Genomic DNA, 14,972 nt, shown 5'->3' on the forward strand with positions numbered 1-14,972 from the left:
TCCTCTGAGATCTCTGCACTTCTACATTTTTGGCCTCTTGAGCCTCCCTGTTCTTATTTGCTCCACCGTGCCTTCAGCTGCCTTGAGCCTACACTCTAGAATTCCCTCCCTAATGCTCTCCATCGCTCTCTCCTCCTTTAAGACGCTCCTTAAAACCTGCCACTTTTTACCAAGCTTTTGGTTAGCTGTCTTAAAATCAGCTGATGTTGCTCACTGTCAAATTTTGTCTGATAATGTTCCTGTGACGCGCTTCGAGATGTTTTACGATGCAAAAGGAGCTAGAAGCTAGATGAATGCAAGCTATTGTTGTGGGGGTGGAGGGAGGAAGATGGGCAAAGTCACTTTGGGGTCAACTTAGCTCAAAGGTAACAGGCATCAAATGAAAGACTGAAACACAGTTTTATCTCTCTAGGCACAGTAATCACATATTTTAGCCAGGTAGATCTATAGTGCCCAAGCCACCATTGATAATTGATCAGACACCCTGATTAACTGCTGTAATCTGGGGGGGGGGGGGGGGGGGGGGGGGGGGCAGACAGAGAGAGAGAGAGAGAGGAGAGGGGAGGAGGGCAAGGGGGGAGGGGGGAAGAGAGAGGAGGGCGAGAGGGGGGAGATTTCTCTCCAACTAAAGAAGATAATTTAAGGTGCTCTTCGATAAGGGGCTGGTTTAGCACAGGGTTAAATAACTGGCTTTGAAGGTAGGCCAGCAGCGAGTGTTCCATGCCCGTACCAGCCTCCCCGAACAGGCGCTGGAATGTGGCGACTAGGGGCTTTTCACAGTAACTTCATTTGAAGCCTACTTGTGACAATAAGCGATTTACGTTACGTTTACGATAAACATTGGAAAACCCATCATTGCCCTGTGCTAGTGAACAGTACCGCACAGTTATAATAATGTATAAAGTATAAAATTTGCCACAAAGATTGTCAGGTGCCGCTACCTGCGTGCCCTACTACTTTTGTCACCAGTAGTCGAAAATGAGGGATGACGTGGAAAACATCCACCAAAGTATGAGAAGACATTAAATCCCACAAAATAACAAATACGTGTCAAATGATACAATTTGCATCACTTACTGAGCACCACTGAGGACAAGACAACTTGTGCATTCATTTCATGAAGCATAGCCTAGACAGGTGGAGAGGGTGATTAAAAAATGAAAGCCTGTGTATTGCAAGGTGCATGATATATGCTCTATGTTAAAAGTAATTATTTCAACTAGCACCATGACTCCTACTATGCTAAATATCTGGAGGTCACAAATAATTCTGTAACCATTCTCCATGTCCCCTATTGGATTCCCATGTAGAGACTGAGGAGCCTCTCTCAATCATTCAAAAGTTCCTATCTGTAGCAAACCAGCTGAGGTAAGGGGCTTGAGCTGAAAATCATGTGACATCTGTGACATGACCATTCCTGCAGCACATTTTGTTTATGCATTGGAAGCATATCATCATGGATTGAGTTTATTGTACTTTTGGAACCTTCGTTAATTTCCACATATTGTCCGAAGGTACAGTGAGATAGTATTGCAAGCATATCTACTCTGGAACAAGATCAAATATTAATGGAACTTGTCAGTGCTTGGCAGGTTTTTAAAAGTTTTATGAGGTGGTGAATCATCGTATCTGTATCTACTGAAAATAATTGGCCACTGTGTTGTGATTCCACAGATTATTCCTATTAAAGCAGCTGAGAATGTGGTATTCTTTAGAACTGTGACCTCACACAATACTTATGCGCATGCAATGTTTTATTTCTAAGAATTAACATTCAGTACCAGATAACAGGATTTTTCTGACAATAGACATCAGAACATTTAATAATAAGCAGTATCTGTGAAAGAACATAGTAGCACTCTTCCTATCACTTTGCTCTCTTCCTCCTTGCCGATCCTTCCTCTAGGTCTTACCTTAAACAACTAGATGCACTCTGCAATTCCGCAGGGTTTATATGTAGTAAAAGTTATATAAATGAAGTCAAAACAAATAAAATTATCTTTGAAGCAAGTTGTTTAAAAGCAGACTTTAACATAAAACAATATAAAGTAATTATAACTGGACTCCCAAGGGTTAATTTAGGAGGAGATATTATTCAAACTCTGGTTGCATTCTCTGGAATTTAGGAAATGATTCACAGGAACAATGGAGTTGATAGATGGAAACTATTTTTGCCAGTTGGAAAGCCTAGGACGAGAGGATACAATCTAAAAATTAGAGCCAGGTCTTTCAGGAGAGAAAATAGGGTCAGAATTGAATCAGTGAGGTGCGGGTCCCAAACCAAAAGCGTTAAAGTGCTTACGAGTCGGCAACTAGCACACATGAAATTGAACGTTTATTTTAAAGGAGGGTAGTGATCACCTGGGGCACAAGCGATCACTCAGCAGGGCAAATATGTGTCAAATGATACGAATTGCATCACTTGCTGAGTACCACTACAGGAAGTTACCAAACCCATCATCAGGTGATTGCAGAGCAGTTCCAGGCGATATAAAAGAGCCCCCAGGACAAGCATTCAGACTCTGCAGGCAGGGAACAGGTAGGCTGAGGCACAAACTTTGCAGGTATGGAAGGATATTATCTAGAAGCTAAGCAAGCCTTTATCATCTTTGCAGCTCCAAATCTTCTGTGATTCACCCCCTCATAATTCTACATCATCAACTGCGAACTCTGATGCATCTCCTGCAGCCCAGTCATCTCCTGGGATCCCTATTACTCCCAAACCGCTGCTGCTGTCCAACCAACTCTTGGGACCACCCCTTCATTATTCCCCCTACTCCCTATGCTTCACTCTTACTGCTACTAACAATCCAAGTGTGTGAGTATTACCCTGATCTCCTTCCCTTTACCTCAGTGTTCAATAAGGACAACCACTCACCAATGCTCCGAATGGACCACCTTGCCTGGTGCATGAAACCTTTAACTGATCATATATCAGGTGGCATGAATTTCCTTCCACCATTGACTTAATGTTGAAGGTCTGACTGAATTTAAACAAGTTGTGATTTAATAAGTATACATAGCATGAAAATATAGGGTAAAATCATTCGCACCATTGTGCACCATGAGTTCCAACCTGCTGCTGAAACACCACTGACTTAATCCCTTAAATTCAATTTGCCATCAGGAAGCCAAGATTTTGGCTCCCAACTGATTGAGTCACCCCACCTGCTATGCTTCCCGTTCCCAGTGGCCCTATTAAATTTCACCTTAGGATACTCTTCCGCGCATATACTTTGGTAGAAGTTTGGATTCTCTTCTAGAAACAGTAATTTATGCTTAAACGTAAATTTTAAATCTGAGATTGATAGATTTTTGTTACCCAAAGGTATGAAGGGATATGGGAAAAAGACAGCTGTGCAGAGTTAGATCGCAGTTCATCCAGGATCTCCTATAATGGTGGTACAGACTTGAGTGGCTAACTGGCCTACTTCTGTTCCTATGATTAAGTTACGGACATTTAAAATATATGTGTTAACTTCTAATAGGGGATTTTACACTTTGGTTTACAGAAAGTTAAGTTGACTTTGAAGAGAAGACAACATTGATTAATGGAGATTGTCAGTGCATGGCAGGTCGACACCCATGTAATTTGTTTTAAATATTTTCTTAATGGGTATCTACAAGGCATTAATAAGCAATTATACTTCGACTGCTTGGAGCAATGTTTGAAAACTTTCCAATTTGGTGTTTGCAGGTGAGGTCTACATTTTGGCAAACAGTAAGAGTGTGATACAAGCGCACAGTGGGAAGCTCTACAAACTGGTTGACCCAAAAAGGTACAAATCTGGCTTGTGTTCATGGAACACATTGTGTTCAGTTTATGCACCACATGGTTATCTATCAGTTGTCATTGTATCTGCTTGTCAGACGATATAAAGAATGAGTGAAAACAATGCAGACAGCATCACCAAGCTGTTCAGTCATAAGGGCAAAAAGATCATCTCACATCTGTATTTTGTTAACCACTAAACATTAGGTGCAGGTAAAACAGATGTCATTGTACCTGAAACAAAGTAGTAAAACCTCAGAATTGTAAAACAAACCTTTGATGATGATTGAAAAAGAAAATTTAAATCTTAAAAAAATACTTTTATTCATCTCCACTTAAACCACATAATTGCAGAAGCTCCAAGAAGGATTAAAATGAGTCTCTATTTTTGGTAGCACTGTGGTTTAATCTATACTTTACAACGTTACAATTGAATGTACTTGCTCCAGCAATCATTTAAGAAGAACTAAATGTCAGTTTCATTGGTTATTCATATGAATCCATAAAACTATGAAGATATAATTAGATTGCTAATAATTTTTACTGGCTTACATCATCATGGAAAATAGCAGTCCGGATGCCAAGATTATTTTGGGCATTTACACCAGAAAGTATAATCTGATGCATGTTCAACAACCTGAGGAGGTCCTGTCCCCAAGTTGAGTAGTTTAAAATGTTCTACAAATATCTGCTCAGATTGGCTAAGTTTATGTTTAGAACTTTGTAGTTTTTTTGTTGATCATTGTTGATGATTATCCACTTTCACCTTTGACGCTCTTATGAGATCATCGTAACACTAATGCGGGTTGTCTGCGAGCTCGGTTTTTTACTGCTACTACCAAAAAAAGACAAAGCTTTCATTGGTATTAGACTTGTACCTTGGTGCTGGTGACTAACTGGAAAAAATTAATACTTATAGGGGCTGAGTTTTCATCTGTGTGAGGAGGCAGTTTGACGCATGAATTTATTTCGTTGATTTTGGAATAAATCCAACTTCCTCTGCATTTCCTCTACATTCCCAACCACATGCCATTTTCCTCTGGCCTTTTTGCAGGTTGAGAATGCCTAGTATTCAAAGCACCCACCCCAACTGAGGTTAGGTTCCCCATTAAATGGGGGGTGAAAATCAGATTTTTTTTTTTCCAGCACGATACTTTTGTCTGGTGGTGCAAAGTTTTGGAAGCCCATTAGAAGCAGACCAGTTTTGAGAGTTTGTAAAGAAAACGGAATGATTGCTGAGACGACATTGTGAAAAGAAAGTACAACATGTGTTGATGCCTTAAATTGTCACTATTATGTGCTATATTGTAATGTAGATGTATTTTTAATGCAGTGATTCATCATAGGTCTGTCCTTTAAAGGTGAGTTCACCATTACATTGACCAGCGTTGTGCATTTGTTCACATTCATTACAATGCTTTTCCAATGGAGAAAGCATCATAATGCAGTGAAAAATGTTCAAAAATGCCTTTTAAATTAAAATTTAAAAGTTCTGTTGTTTCCTACTCAGAGAGTCGACCATTGTTTGGACAGCTGTGCCAATTATCAATGCTTGGCTGAGCTTCAAGTGCTAATGGGTTTCAACACAGTAAATATTCCATTCATCTGAGAATCAGTGACAGTTTCACAAGATGTAATAACATATTGTCCCAATGTGGTGTCTGGTTTGTTGACAAAACTAATACGATTATAAGTATTACAAGGTTTTGTTTTACATGGACGAATGCATCTTTTCTTAGTCATTTTTTCTCCAAGGAATGTAAAATATTTTCCATTGATACTGTATGATATCTGACGAGTTTACATAGTATGTACAGAGTGAGTAACTGTGAAATATACATGTGGGCATAAAGGTGGCCTGGATATTCTGAGGGGCAAAATGGATGGATAGGGGAATATATGGTCACGTGGGATGGCTTGAGTGATCTGAGGGCACATGGACTTGCATGGTAAATGTGGTGTGTTGAGGGAGGTGAGGGATGAGGTTTAGCAGGCCGACAACAGAGTCAGGAGTTGGGATCGATGTTGGAGAACTGAGGTGGGGTTTCTAACTGGCGAGCCTCCACATCCACACTCTTCTCACTCCAGCATAGCTCACAAACTGCCCTGTGAATCCAACCTTGGTGTGGAAAAACAAAATGGCATCTGAAGTCACAGTTGGGTGTGCTGTTAAAGTGAACAGGTCAGTTTTCCTCGGCCCAGAGGAAGATTCAGCTCCTGATTGCATGTCAAATATATTTCTAGTTAAGTTAAAAGTGCTCTACTTTGGAAAATGCAGGGCGCGATTCTCCCAAAACGGGAGAAATCGTAAGGCTGGCGTCAAACCCGCCCGGGTTTGACGCCAGCGCGCCCCTTCCCGACCGGGAACCGATTCTGGTCCCCGGTCGGGGCTAGCAGCCCGACGCCGTAGGCTCCGGCATGACGGGCTTAACGATATTCGTTAAGCCCGCTTGCCGGAGTTAGCGCCGGCTGACGCGTCATATGACGTCAGCCGCGCATGCGCGGATTGGAAAACTCCAACCCGCGCATGCGCGGATGACGTCATCGTGTATTTGCGCAAAACCCGCGCATGCGCGGGCCGGGTTGCCCCTCAGCCGCCCCGCGAATGGATACTGCGGGGCGGCGGAAGGAGAAAGAGTGCGCGGGCATCGGGCCCGCTGCCCGCAATCGGTGCCGTGGTACTGCCGTGCCAATCGGTGCCATGGTTATGAAAAGCGAGTTTGTGACGCCGTTTTTACGAACGGCCAGACCAGGTGTGTTTGCCGTTCGTAAAAACAGCGTAAAGGGCTGGGACTTCGGCCCATCGAACATCTGTGAATCGCTGCCGGCCGTAAAAAAACGGCGGCAGCGATTCGGGTCGGGAGTTGGGCGGGGGGTGGGGGAGAATAGCGGGAGGGCGGGAAAAATGTCGGGAAGGCCCTCCCGCTATTCTCCGACCCGTCGTGTAAGGACTGTAAAGGCTGTGGATCACTTTATTTATTTGAATTTTTATATACAGAATTTCAACTATTTAAAGTCACTATTTAAGCATTTAGTTTCCTAAGTAGGCATTAATTGCCTTAGTTCAGTGTGCTAGGAGAGTCTATATGCAGCTGAGCGTATTGATAGAGAGTTGCAAGTGAAGAAACAACACCAGTTTCTTTCAGACTGCAAATCCTGATTTGCTATGATTAATATGATGAACTCTATATTAATTTCATGCCCTATTTGGTTTGCATATTTGGAGCAAAAGCTGTTTAAATTTCGCAACCCCCAAGAATTTGCTCAAAGTTTTTGTGAAATTGTTTGGATAGTACAAGGCACAACTTTTAATTTTGAGCAGCAGCTCCTTAACAGTTGGACAATTCAGTTTCATTAACTCACAATGTACCAACAGCAACTATTGCACAGCTATGTGCAGCCCAGACTCAGCAGGCTGAGCATTCCGTTATAATTGTAAATCTCTTGCTTAATAACCACAATGAGCATTTTGTGAAATTGGAGCAACAAAGAAAACATGTTGGACCTGCATGACTGATGTAGGCATCATTTGGCTTCACTCTAAATCTTTTGTCAGTGTACCACTCACCCCTGTGACTTTATAGTATTCTGCTTGATGTAAGTCAAAAGGCATTGTCCCAAGCAGGGCAACAAAATAATCTGAAACTGGAAAACACACAACACATAAATAGAATATTGCATCCATTGTGATGGAAAGCTGTTGGGCGTACTCAGAACTCTGGTCTTGGGGGAATCCTCATGTATTCAATTAAAAGAATGCAGCTGTAAAAAAAAAAGCCATTGAGGAAGATGGTGCCCCATGCCCAGGATAAAGACAATAGTCCAGATCTTCTGAGCAGCAGCAATGATGGTCAGGTTGCCACTGTATTCAAAAATTACACTGCTGTGACATTGCTGTGCATTTATTCCAGGGTCTCCTGAACTTGGCTTTCACAGAAATGCACAGCGCAGCGTTTTTTGGGAAACTCCTGTCAGAATGGAATAGAATTAGAGAAGACAGGACATGCCCCATTTATATGACACGAGCTGCCATACGGTAGGTTTAACGGTCCAGTCTAAAAGTTAGTGAATGGGTGAGTGAGTGATTGGGTAGGTGGGTAGGGTGGTAGATAGGTGATGGGTAGTCGATTTGGGGCTTAGGCAGGTCAGGTTGAGGGATAATCTGGTCAGGGGTAAATGGGTATGTGGATAGGTTAGCCTAGTCGGGTGAAGGGGCAATCGGGTTGGGGGGATAGTCAGGTGGTTGGACAGGTAGGGGTTAGTCACAGTTGGGGATAGTCATATTTGAGGATAATAATGTTGGGTTGGGGGAGACGACTTAGGCCAGGTCAGGGGTTCAGTCAGGTGGTTGTAGGGTTTCTGCATCGGGGGTGGGTAGTTAGATGGTCCAGAGGGGTAATTGCTTCTGTGGGGGGGGGGTAGTTGGATGGTCAGGATGGGTAGTCAGATCTGGTGGAGGGGTATAGTCTTGTGATGTGAGTAGTCGGGTCAGTGATGGGAGGGCAGTCGGATTGTCAGAAAGGTTGTTGTGTGGTCAGGAGGGTGGTCAGGTCTGGTCGGGTGGTTAGTTGGGATCAGGAGAGTAGTCGGATCAGGTTGGGAGCAGAGTCGAGTTGGGTCGGGTGTTGTCAAATGGTAGAGGATGCAGTCAGGAGGGTTGATTGAGGGGTGGTCAGTTGTGTAGTTGCCCAGATATTAGACCAGGGCGGGATCCAATGGCCACACTCTGCCCGAAAAACAGCTTGCGCAGTGCGGCGTGGCCAATAGAAGCCAGGTGACCCGGCTCCGAGGATCTACCCAGCTCGCAAAGCCTCGCGAGATCTAATGTGATCTCACGTGACTTTGCGATGTAAATCCCGCCCATTTGGATAGAATCTCTTTTTAGCAAATCTGTATATTAAAGCGAGACAGCTAGTTTCACTTTAATGTGCAGATTTCTGAGTTTCCCGAGGCGTGGGAACTATCCCCTTTATCGTGGAGACTTCGAGCGAGAGCCATTCAACACTGCAAATGGGGACCAGACGGAACGGCGCTTTTGGGGGTCTCCCAGGGGATTGGAGGCCCACAGGTGCATGCCCTTTGGGCAGGGTGGTACCCTGGCAGTTTCACCTGGGTGCCAAGTGCCTGGGTGGCATTGCCAGCTGGCAGGGGCACTGCCAAGGTGCCACAGTAGTATGGCCAATGTGCCAAGCTGGCATTTTTTGTGTGTGCTGGCGATTGCGCTGGTGATGCACTGTACGGGTGTTTGTGTGGAGGGGGTGGGGGTGGAGCACGGAGCCCTCCCACTCTCACAGTGCATTGGGGCTTGAGGGATGGGGTTCGCATCTGAGGCATTGGAGCTCTCACACTGCACTGAGGACTTCCGGCGAGTGGAGCTCTTCAGTGCACAAAACAGGGCAATGTGTGGCCTCTGCCACGCGTCCCTGCTTAGGTCCCTTATCTAACGCGGCCAAACACGCTCGCTATGGAACTTTGTTCCCTTTTCGCTGAATTGCACTATAGGTTTCAATCTGTCAAAACATTCCCTGGATAATTACTCAGTTACGTATCGAGGAAGTGCCACAAGTCTCTGAATTTACCTCAGAGTTGAAAATATTGTGCAGGATCTCGGGGAGCAGGGAAATTACTCATGGCAAATTGAAACCTCCTGACAATATCCATGTAGTCTGCACGTCAAGACTTTCACAAGGTACATCTTCACTCATATATCAGGTGCGCGATTCTCCGCTCTCCAGGCCGCGTGGGAGAATTGCCGCTCTGGCACCCCCCCGCGATTCTCCCACCACCCCCAAAATGGCGTGTCATGTTTTGCGACACGCCGCTCGGAGAATCGCCGGTTGCCGTTTTTCACGGCGACCGCTGATTCTCCGGCCCGGATGGGCCGAGCAGCCTGACGTTCCCAACCTGTTCACGCCGGCGGCAACCACATCTTGTCGCTGCCAGCGTGAACAGCGCGCGACAGGTAAGTTTGGGGCCTGTGGGGGGCAGAGAGGGGATCGAGCACCACGGGCGTGCTCGGGAGGGGACTGGCCCGCGATCGGTGCCCACCGATCGTCGGGCCGGCGTCTCTAAGAGACGCACTCTTTCCCCTCCGCCGCCCCGCAAGATCAAGCCGCCACGTCTTGCGGGGCAGCGGAGGGGAAGACGGCAACCGCGCATGCGCGGGTTGGAGCCGGCCAACCTGCGCATGCGCGGCTGACGTCACTTAGGCGCCACCGGCCACGTCGTTCTCGGCGTGCTGCCTTGACACAAGCGTCAAGGCCCGGCAGCCGGGTTTCCCGCAACGCCGCTCCTAGCCCCCCGGGGGGGGGGGGGGGGGGGGGGGGGGGGGTGGAGAATAGGGGGCAAGGAGCAGCCTCCGACGCCAGCGTGAAACACTCCGGGTTTCACACCGGTGTCGGCCGTTGCGGTGAATTTCGCCCCAGGTCTCTGACAATCACAGTGGTTAGCACAGTTGCTTCACAGTTCCAGGGTCCCAGGTTCGATTCCTGGCTTGGGTCACTGTCTGTGCGGAGTCTGCACGTTCTCCCCGTGTGTGCTTGGGTTTCCTCCCACAGTCCAAAGATGTGCAGGCATGGGCTTAAGTAGGGTGCTCTTTCCAAGGGCCGGTGCAGACTCGATGGGCTCAATGGCCGCCTTCTGCACTGTAAATTCTATAATTTTATGAATCTGGAGACTGGAGGATTTGTTCCTATGTTATAAAATTAGGTTTGTGAGTAAATTGTAGAATAGAAATATGTAAATTACTGGCTGTCTTAACTGTCATTGTAGTCATATCTTTACACTTCTACATATTCATGGAATCATATTATACCTATAGTGTAGAAGGAGGCCATTTGGTCCATCAAGTCTGCACCGAACCTCTGAAAGAGCCCCCATGCCCCCACCCTATCCCCATAACCCAGTAACCCCACCTAACCTTCTGAACACTAGGGGCAAATTTAACATGGGCAATCCACCTAACCTGCAGCTTTCCAATCATGAAGAGAGCACCTGCCAGGCTGCCATGGGAGCTGTGGCCTTTATTTAAAATGTTCAGAAGTCTTAAGTGGGCACCTCCATCTCTCTCCGACCCACATTGGCAGCTCCCACCATTGACAGTGGGGTTGCCAATATTTCAGGGCTGGAGGGTCTCTGTTTAGCCCTCTAGCCTCAAAAGCCCACCTGCCATTCTTAATTGGAACGCACACCCTGGTCCATAATCGCACGCTCATTAAAAATAGTGCTGAACAGCAGGTGCCAAGGTGACAGGGCGGGGGGGGGGGGGGGGGGGGGGGTCAAGACCCGGAAATACGCTTGGTGTCAGGGTCCTGACCCCAGAACTAATTGCAGCCCCAAAAGTTTAGCATTAGTGAATAACTCCCAAATTCCATGCTGCTGAATCCAATGTCCACAGTCTAATTGTAAACTCTTAGCCCCTGAGTTGGTGTCCAAGCTACTGAACACAGAGTTAAAATCATAATTACCATCAACTGCCTCACAAAATCAAACCCAACAGGAGAATAGTATAAAAGCAGTTGTAGTCTGGATGTGGTAAGAATCCTTGGACAGTTAAAAGCTGTAAACACAAATCCTGTGATTTACATGCCCTTAGGGCACAGCAGCTGACATCAGCTAAAATCATCAGTGGAGACATCTGTAATGAACTAGAAGCTCCAACTCTTCTTAGGGGTATTTTATGTCAACTTTTACAGATTCAATGAAATTATTCTGGACTTGTACATTCTTTAAATACCCTGAATCGTTCCCAACTCTGTCAACTTCCATTTGGAATAGTCTCACAGATCACAGAAACGTTGCATATATGCAATATTAGCTCATCCAGCCAAGAGTAACAATGCAGCTTCCGTCAGTTATTGGATTTTGGGGTAATTTTAATAGGCCACACTCCATTGCACCCATAGTTTTGACTCCACATTTTGTGGAGAAATGTTGTCTGTTCTGTGCATGCTCACTTTTGCTCCAGCTTGCACTATATGCCATTTTGGTGCAGTTGCAACACTGGTGTTGGGAGCATGAGCTGAAAGCTGTAAAGTAGGCAGATCATCATGTTCGTCAGTGTGTAATGTTAATTTTATGCCAGTACTGCCATTTCTGATTTCACCATGCCAGCGCTGTCTGAACTTTGCACAGCAGGAAGGAACCCACCCAAACGGCAGCACGGTAGCACAGTGGTTAGCACAGTTGCTTTCACAGCTCCAGGGTCCCAGGTTCGATTCCCAGCTTGGGTCACTGTCTGTGCGGAGTCTGCACGTTCCCCCAGTGTCTGCGTGGGTTTCCTCCGGGTGCTCCGGTTTCCTCCCACAGTCCAAAGATGTGCAGGTTAGGTGGATCGGCCATGCTAAATTGCCCTTAGTGTCCAAAAAGGTTAGGTGGGGTTACTGGGTTACGGGGATAGGGCGGAGGCTTGGGCTCAAGTAGGGTGCTCTTTCCCAGGGCCAGTGCAGACTCGATGGGCCGAATGGCCTCCTTCTGCACTTTAAATTCTATGATTCAATCCCACCAGCACTATTTAAAGGAACTGTCAATTATTTCAGGCTACTTCAAGTGTTCTACTAGCTCTTCCTGAGTTTGTAGAAATCTCGTGAGATTCATTCTGCTGTTTTACATTGAAGTCGACAGGGAGTGCTGTTGCAGGTGGTGAACCTCTCAGTTATGACTTAAAGGGTTTAGCTTGCAGGGTGAGGAGGGGCAAAAGAGGTCTCAGCAGGAGGCCTTATCCACCCCGGGTCTTCGGGAAGCATTTCTCATACCTCAACCTCTCTAAGGAACAGTGCGTGCAACATTGCCATTTTACAAAGGAGATGTTCACTGAGTCTGCCATCCCTTGGAGGCAGACCTACAACTTCAAAGCAAGACAAAGATGGCATTATCAGTAGCTTTGAAAGTGACAGTGGCCATGAAATTATTTGCGTTGAGATCCTTCCAGGATGGAACAGATAATATCTCTGATGTCTCCTAATTTGCCATCCAGTATAAAGGATGTGATTGATGCACTTTATGTCAGTGGACGTGGAGGTGGGGGGGCTGGCTAGATCGGAGTGATGGAGCAGGGTTATTGTCGCTTGATTAGTAATCCAGAGATCCAGGGAAATGCTCTGGGGGCCCGGGTTCGAATACCACCAACTGCAGATGGTGCAATTTAAAAACTCAACAAAATATATAGAAATAAATGTCTAATGGTGACCATGAAACTATTGTCGTAAAACCCCATTTGGTTCAATCATGTCCTTCAGGGAAGGAAACCTGCCGCCTGCCCTACATGTGACTCCAGACCCACAGCAATGTAGTTGACTCTTAAATGTAGTTGCCTCTGAAATGGCCTAGCCATTTCAACTACTGCAAAACGAATGATACTGGACAGACCATCCGGCATCAACCGGTGGACCAGTAGTTAGCACTGCGCCAGGGACCCGGGTTCAATTCTGACCTCGGGTAACTGTGGAATTTGCACGTTCTCCCCGTGTTTGTGTGTGTTTCCTCTGGGTGCTCCGGTTTCCTTCCACAATCCAAAGATGTGCAGGTAAGGTAAATTGCCTCTTAGGGTGGGGTTGCTGGAATAGGTCAGGGGATTGGGCCTAGGTAGGGTGGTCTTTTGCAGGGTCAGTGCAGACTCAATGGGCCAAATAGCCTCCTTCTGCACTATCGGGATTCTATGACCTAGGCACCGGAAACAACAATGGTAGAACCAGCCAAGTTGACCTTGCAAAGCCCTCCTTACTAACATCTGGGGCTTGTACCAAAATTGAGAGAGCTGTCTCACAGTCAAGCAACAGCCTGATGTAGTCATGCTCACGGAATCATACCTTACAGATTGATGTCTTTTTAGTGTTTCTCGTCTTGTAGCTGATCAGGGACACTTTAAGAGAACAATGGTGCCATTGGCCTTTTGTGAGGGCAAACGGGCAGTTTAACATCGCAGCCTGCATCTTTTAAATAAAGGTCTACATTTTGGTTATACCTCCGAGGCCTGCAGACTCAATCTTGAATCCACCAAGTTAAAAACTGGCGACGAGGTAGACGAACAGTATTTATAGACACTCAACGGAATAATAATTCATTAAAATTGTCACTACATGAAAGCTGGCGACGGGGAAGCCAAACAATGATTGCAACCATCGAAAATATCCGAGAAAACAACCTTGAAGAGAAGCCCGCCACATTCTCCACCCCAAATGAACACGGCTGCTGTGAGTAGCAAATCTGCAACAACAAATGTAGAACTAGGGGTGTTGCAAAACACAAAGGGAAACAGGTTGAGCTTGGGTTTTGTCTTGTTTTGGGGAGAAAGGAAGGTAGTGCTAAGAATTTGTGGCACATTATGCTTACGCAGGTCCTTCCATAGAGAAAAAAGGCAGGATTTTTTGACGCCAATACAGAGCAATGGAACTTGTATACACAATGAGCCTAGGTAGGGTCGGTGTAGACTCGATAGGCCGAATAGCCCTGTTCTGCACTGTAGGGATTCTATGAATCTACTGTGTCAAAATAAAAAGTATAAATGAGGGGATCAATGTGAGAGAGCATCTTGCCAGCCAAAGAGGCACTACTCCAGTCAGACAATCTGACACATCCCTACAACTGGCATGTGATCAGTTGGGGTTGGGGGCGATGGTTTCCCACATAATGTCCACAGGTGAAGGGAAGCCGAAAGCTGATGGGAAAACAGCACCTCAATTGCGAATCAAACAATTGTGAAAGGCTTGGTGTCAGAAAGGTAAAGCAATGGCCTTCAGACGATATCACGGCAGGTTCAAATCCCACAACGGACAGGGGCTGGTTTAGCACAGTGCGCTAAACAGCTGGCTTATAATGCAGAACAAGGCCAGCAGCGCGGGTTCAATTTCCATACCGGCCTCCCTGAACAGGCGCCGGAATGTGGCGACTAGGGGCTTTTCATAGTAACTTCATTAAAGCCTACTTGTGATACTAAGCGATTATTATTAATAAAACCGAGTCAACCTCAGATCCCGACGTTGACTCCAGTTAAGGTAACCACTAACGATGCTCACACTAAGCCAAAGACACCAGAGGTTGCAGCAAGTACTAAAAAGCAGACACCTGAGGTTCACCGACAACCAAACAGAGAACGAGGACCTCTGGAATGTCTGACAGATTAACTGTTGCTGTTGATTGATTGATCATGTTGCGAATTGGTTGTTAATGTTGTATTGTTTATTGAGTCAGGGACCTTTGAGTT

General features: G+C 45.9%; 1 protein-coding gene across 6 annotated transcripts in view; it reads left to right on the forward strand.

The window, feature by feature from the left end:
- The window catches only part of LOC119963184 (hedgehog interacting protein), a 286,709-nt gene that overhangs the window by 188,910 nt on the left and 82,827 nt on the right, over positions 1–14,972 (forward strand). For all 6 annotated transcript variants that reach the window (XM_038791916.1, XM_038791917.1, XM_038791919.1 and 3 more), the window contains exon 11: positions 3,698–3,779. In XM_038791916.1, the coding sequence (XP_038647844.1) occupies positions 3,698–3,779 (82 nt within the window). The remainder of the gene's footprint in view (positions 1–3,697; positions 3,780–14,972) is intronic.

The sequence above is a fragment of the Scyliorhinus canicula genome, chromosome 3 (genome assembly GCF_902713615.1).
Source record: "Scyliorhinus canicula chromosome 3, sScyCan1.1, whole genome shotgun sequence".
NCBI lineage: Eukaryota > Metazoa > Chordata > Chondrichthyes > Carcharhiniformes > Scyliorhinidae > Scyliorhinus > Scyliorhinus canicula.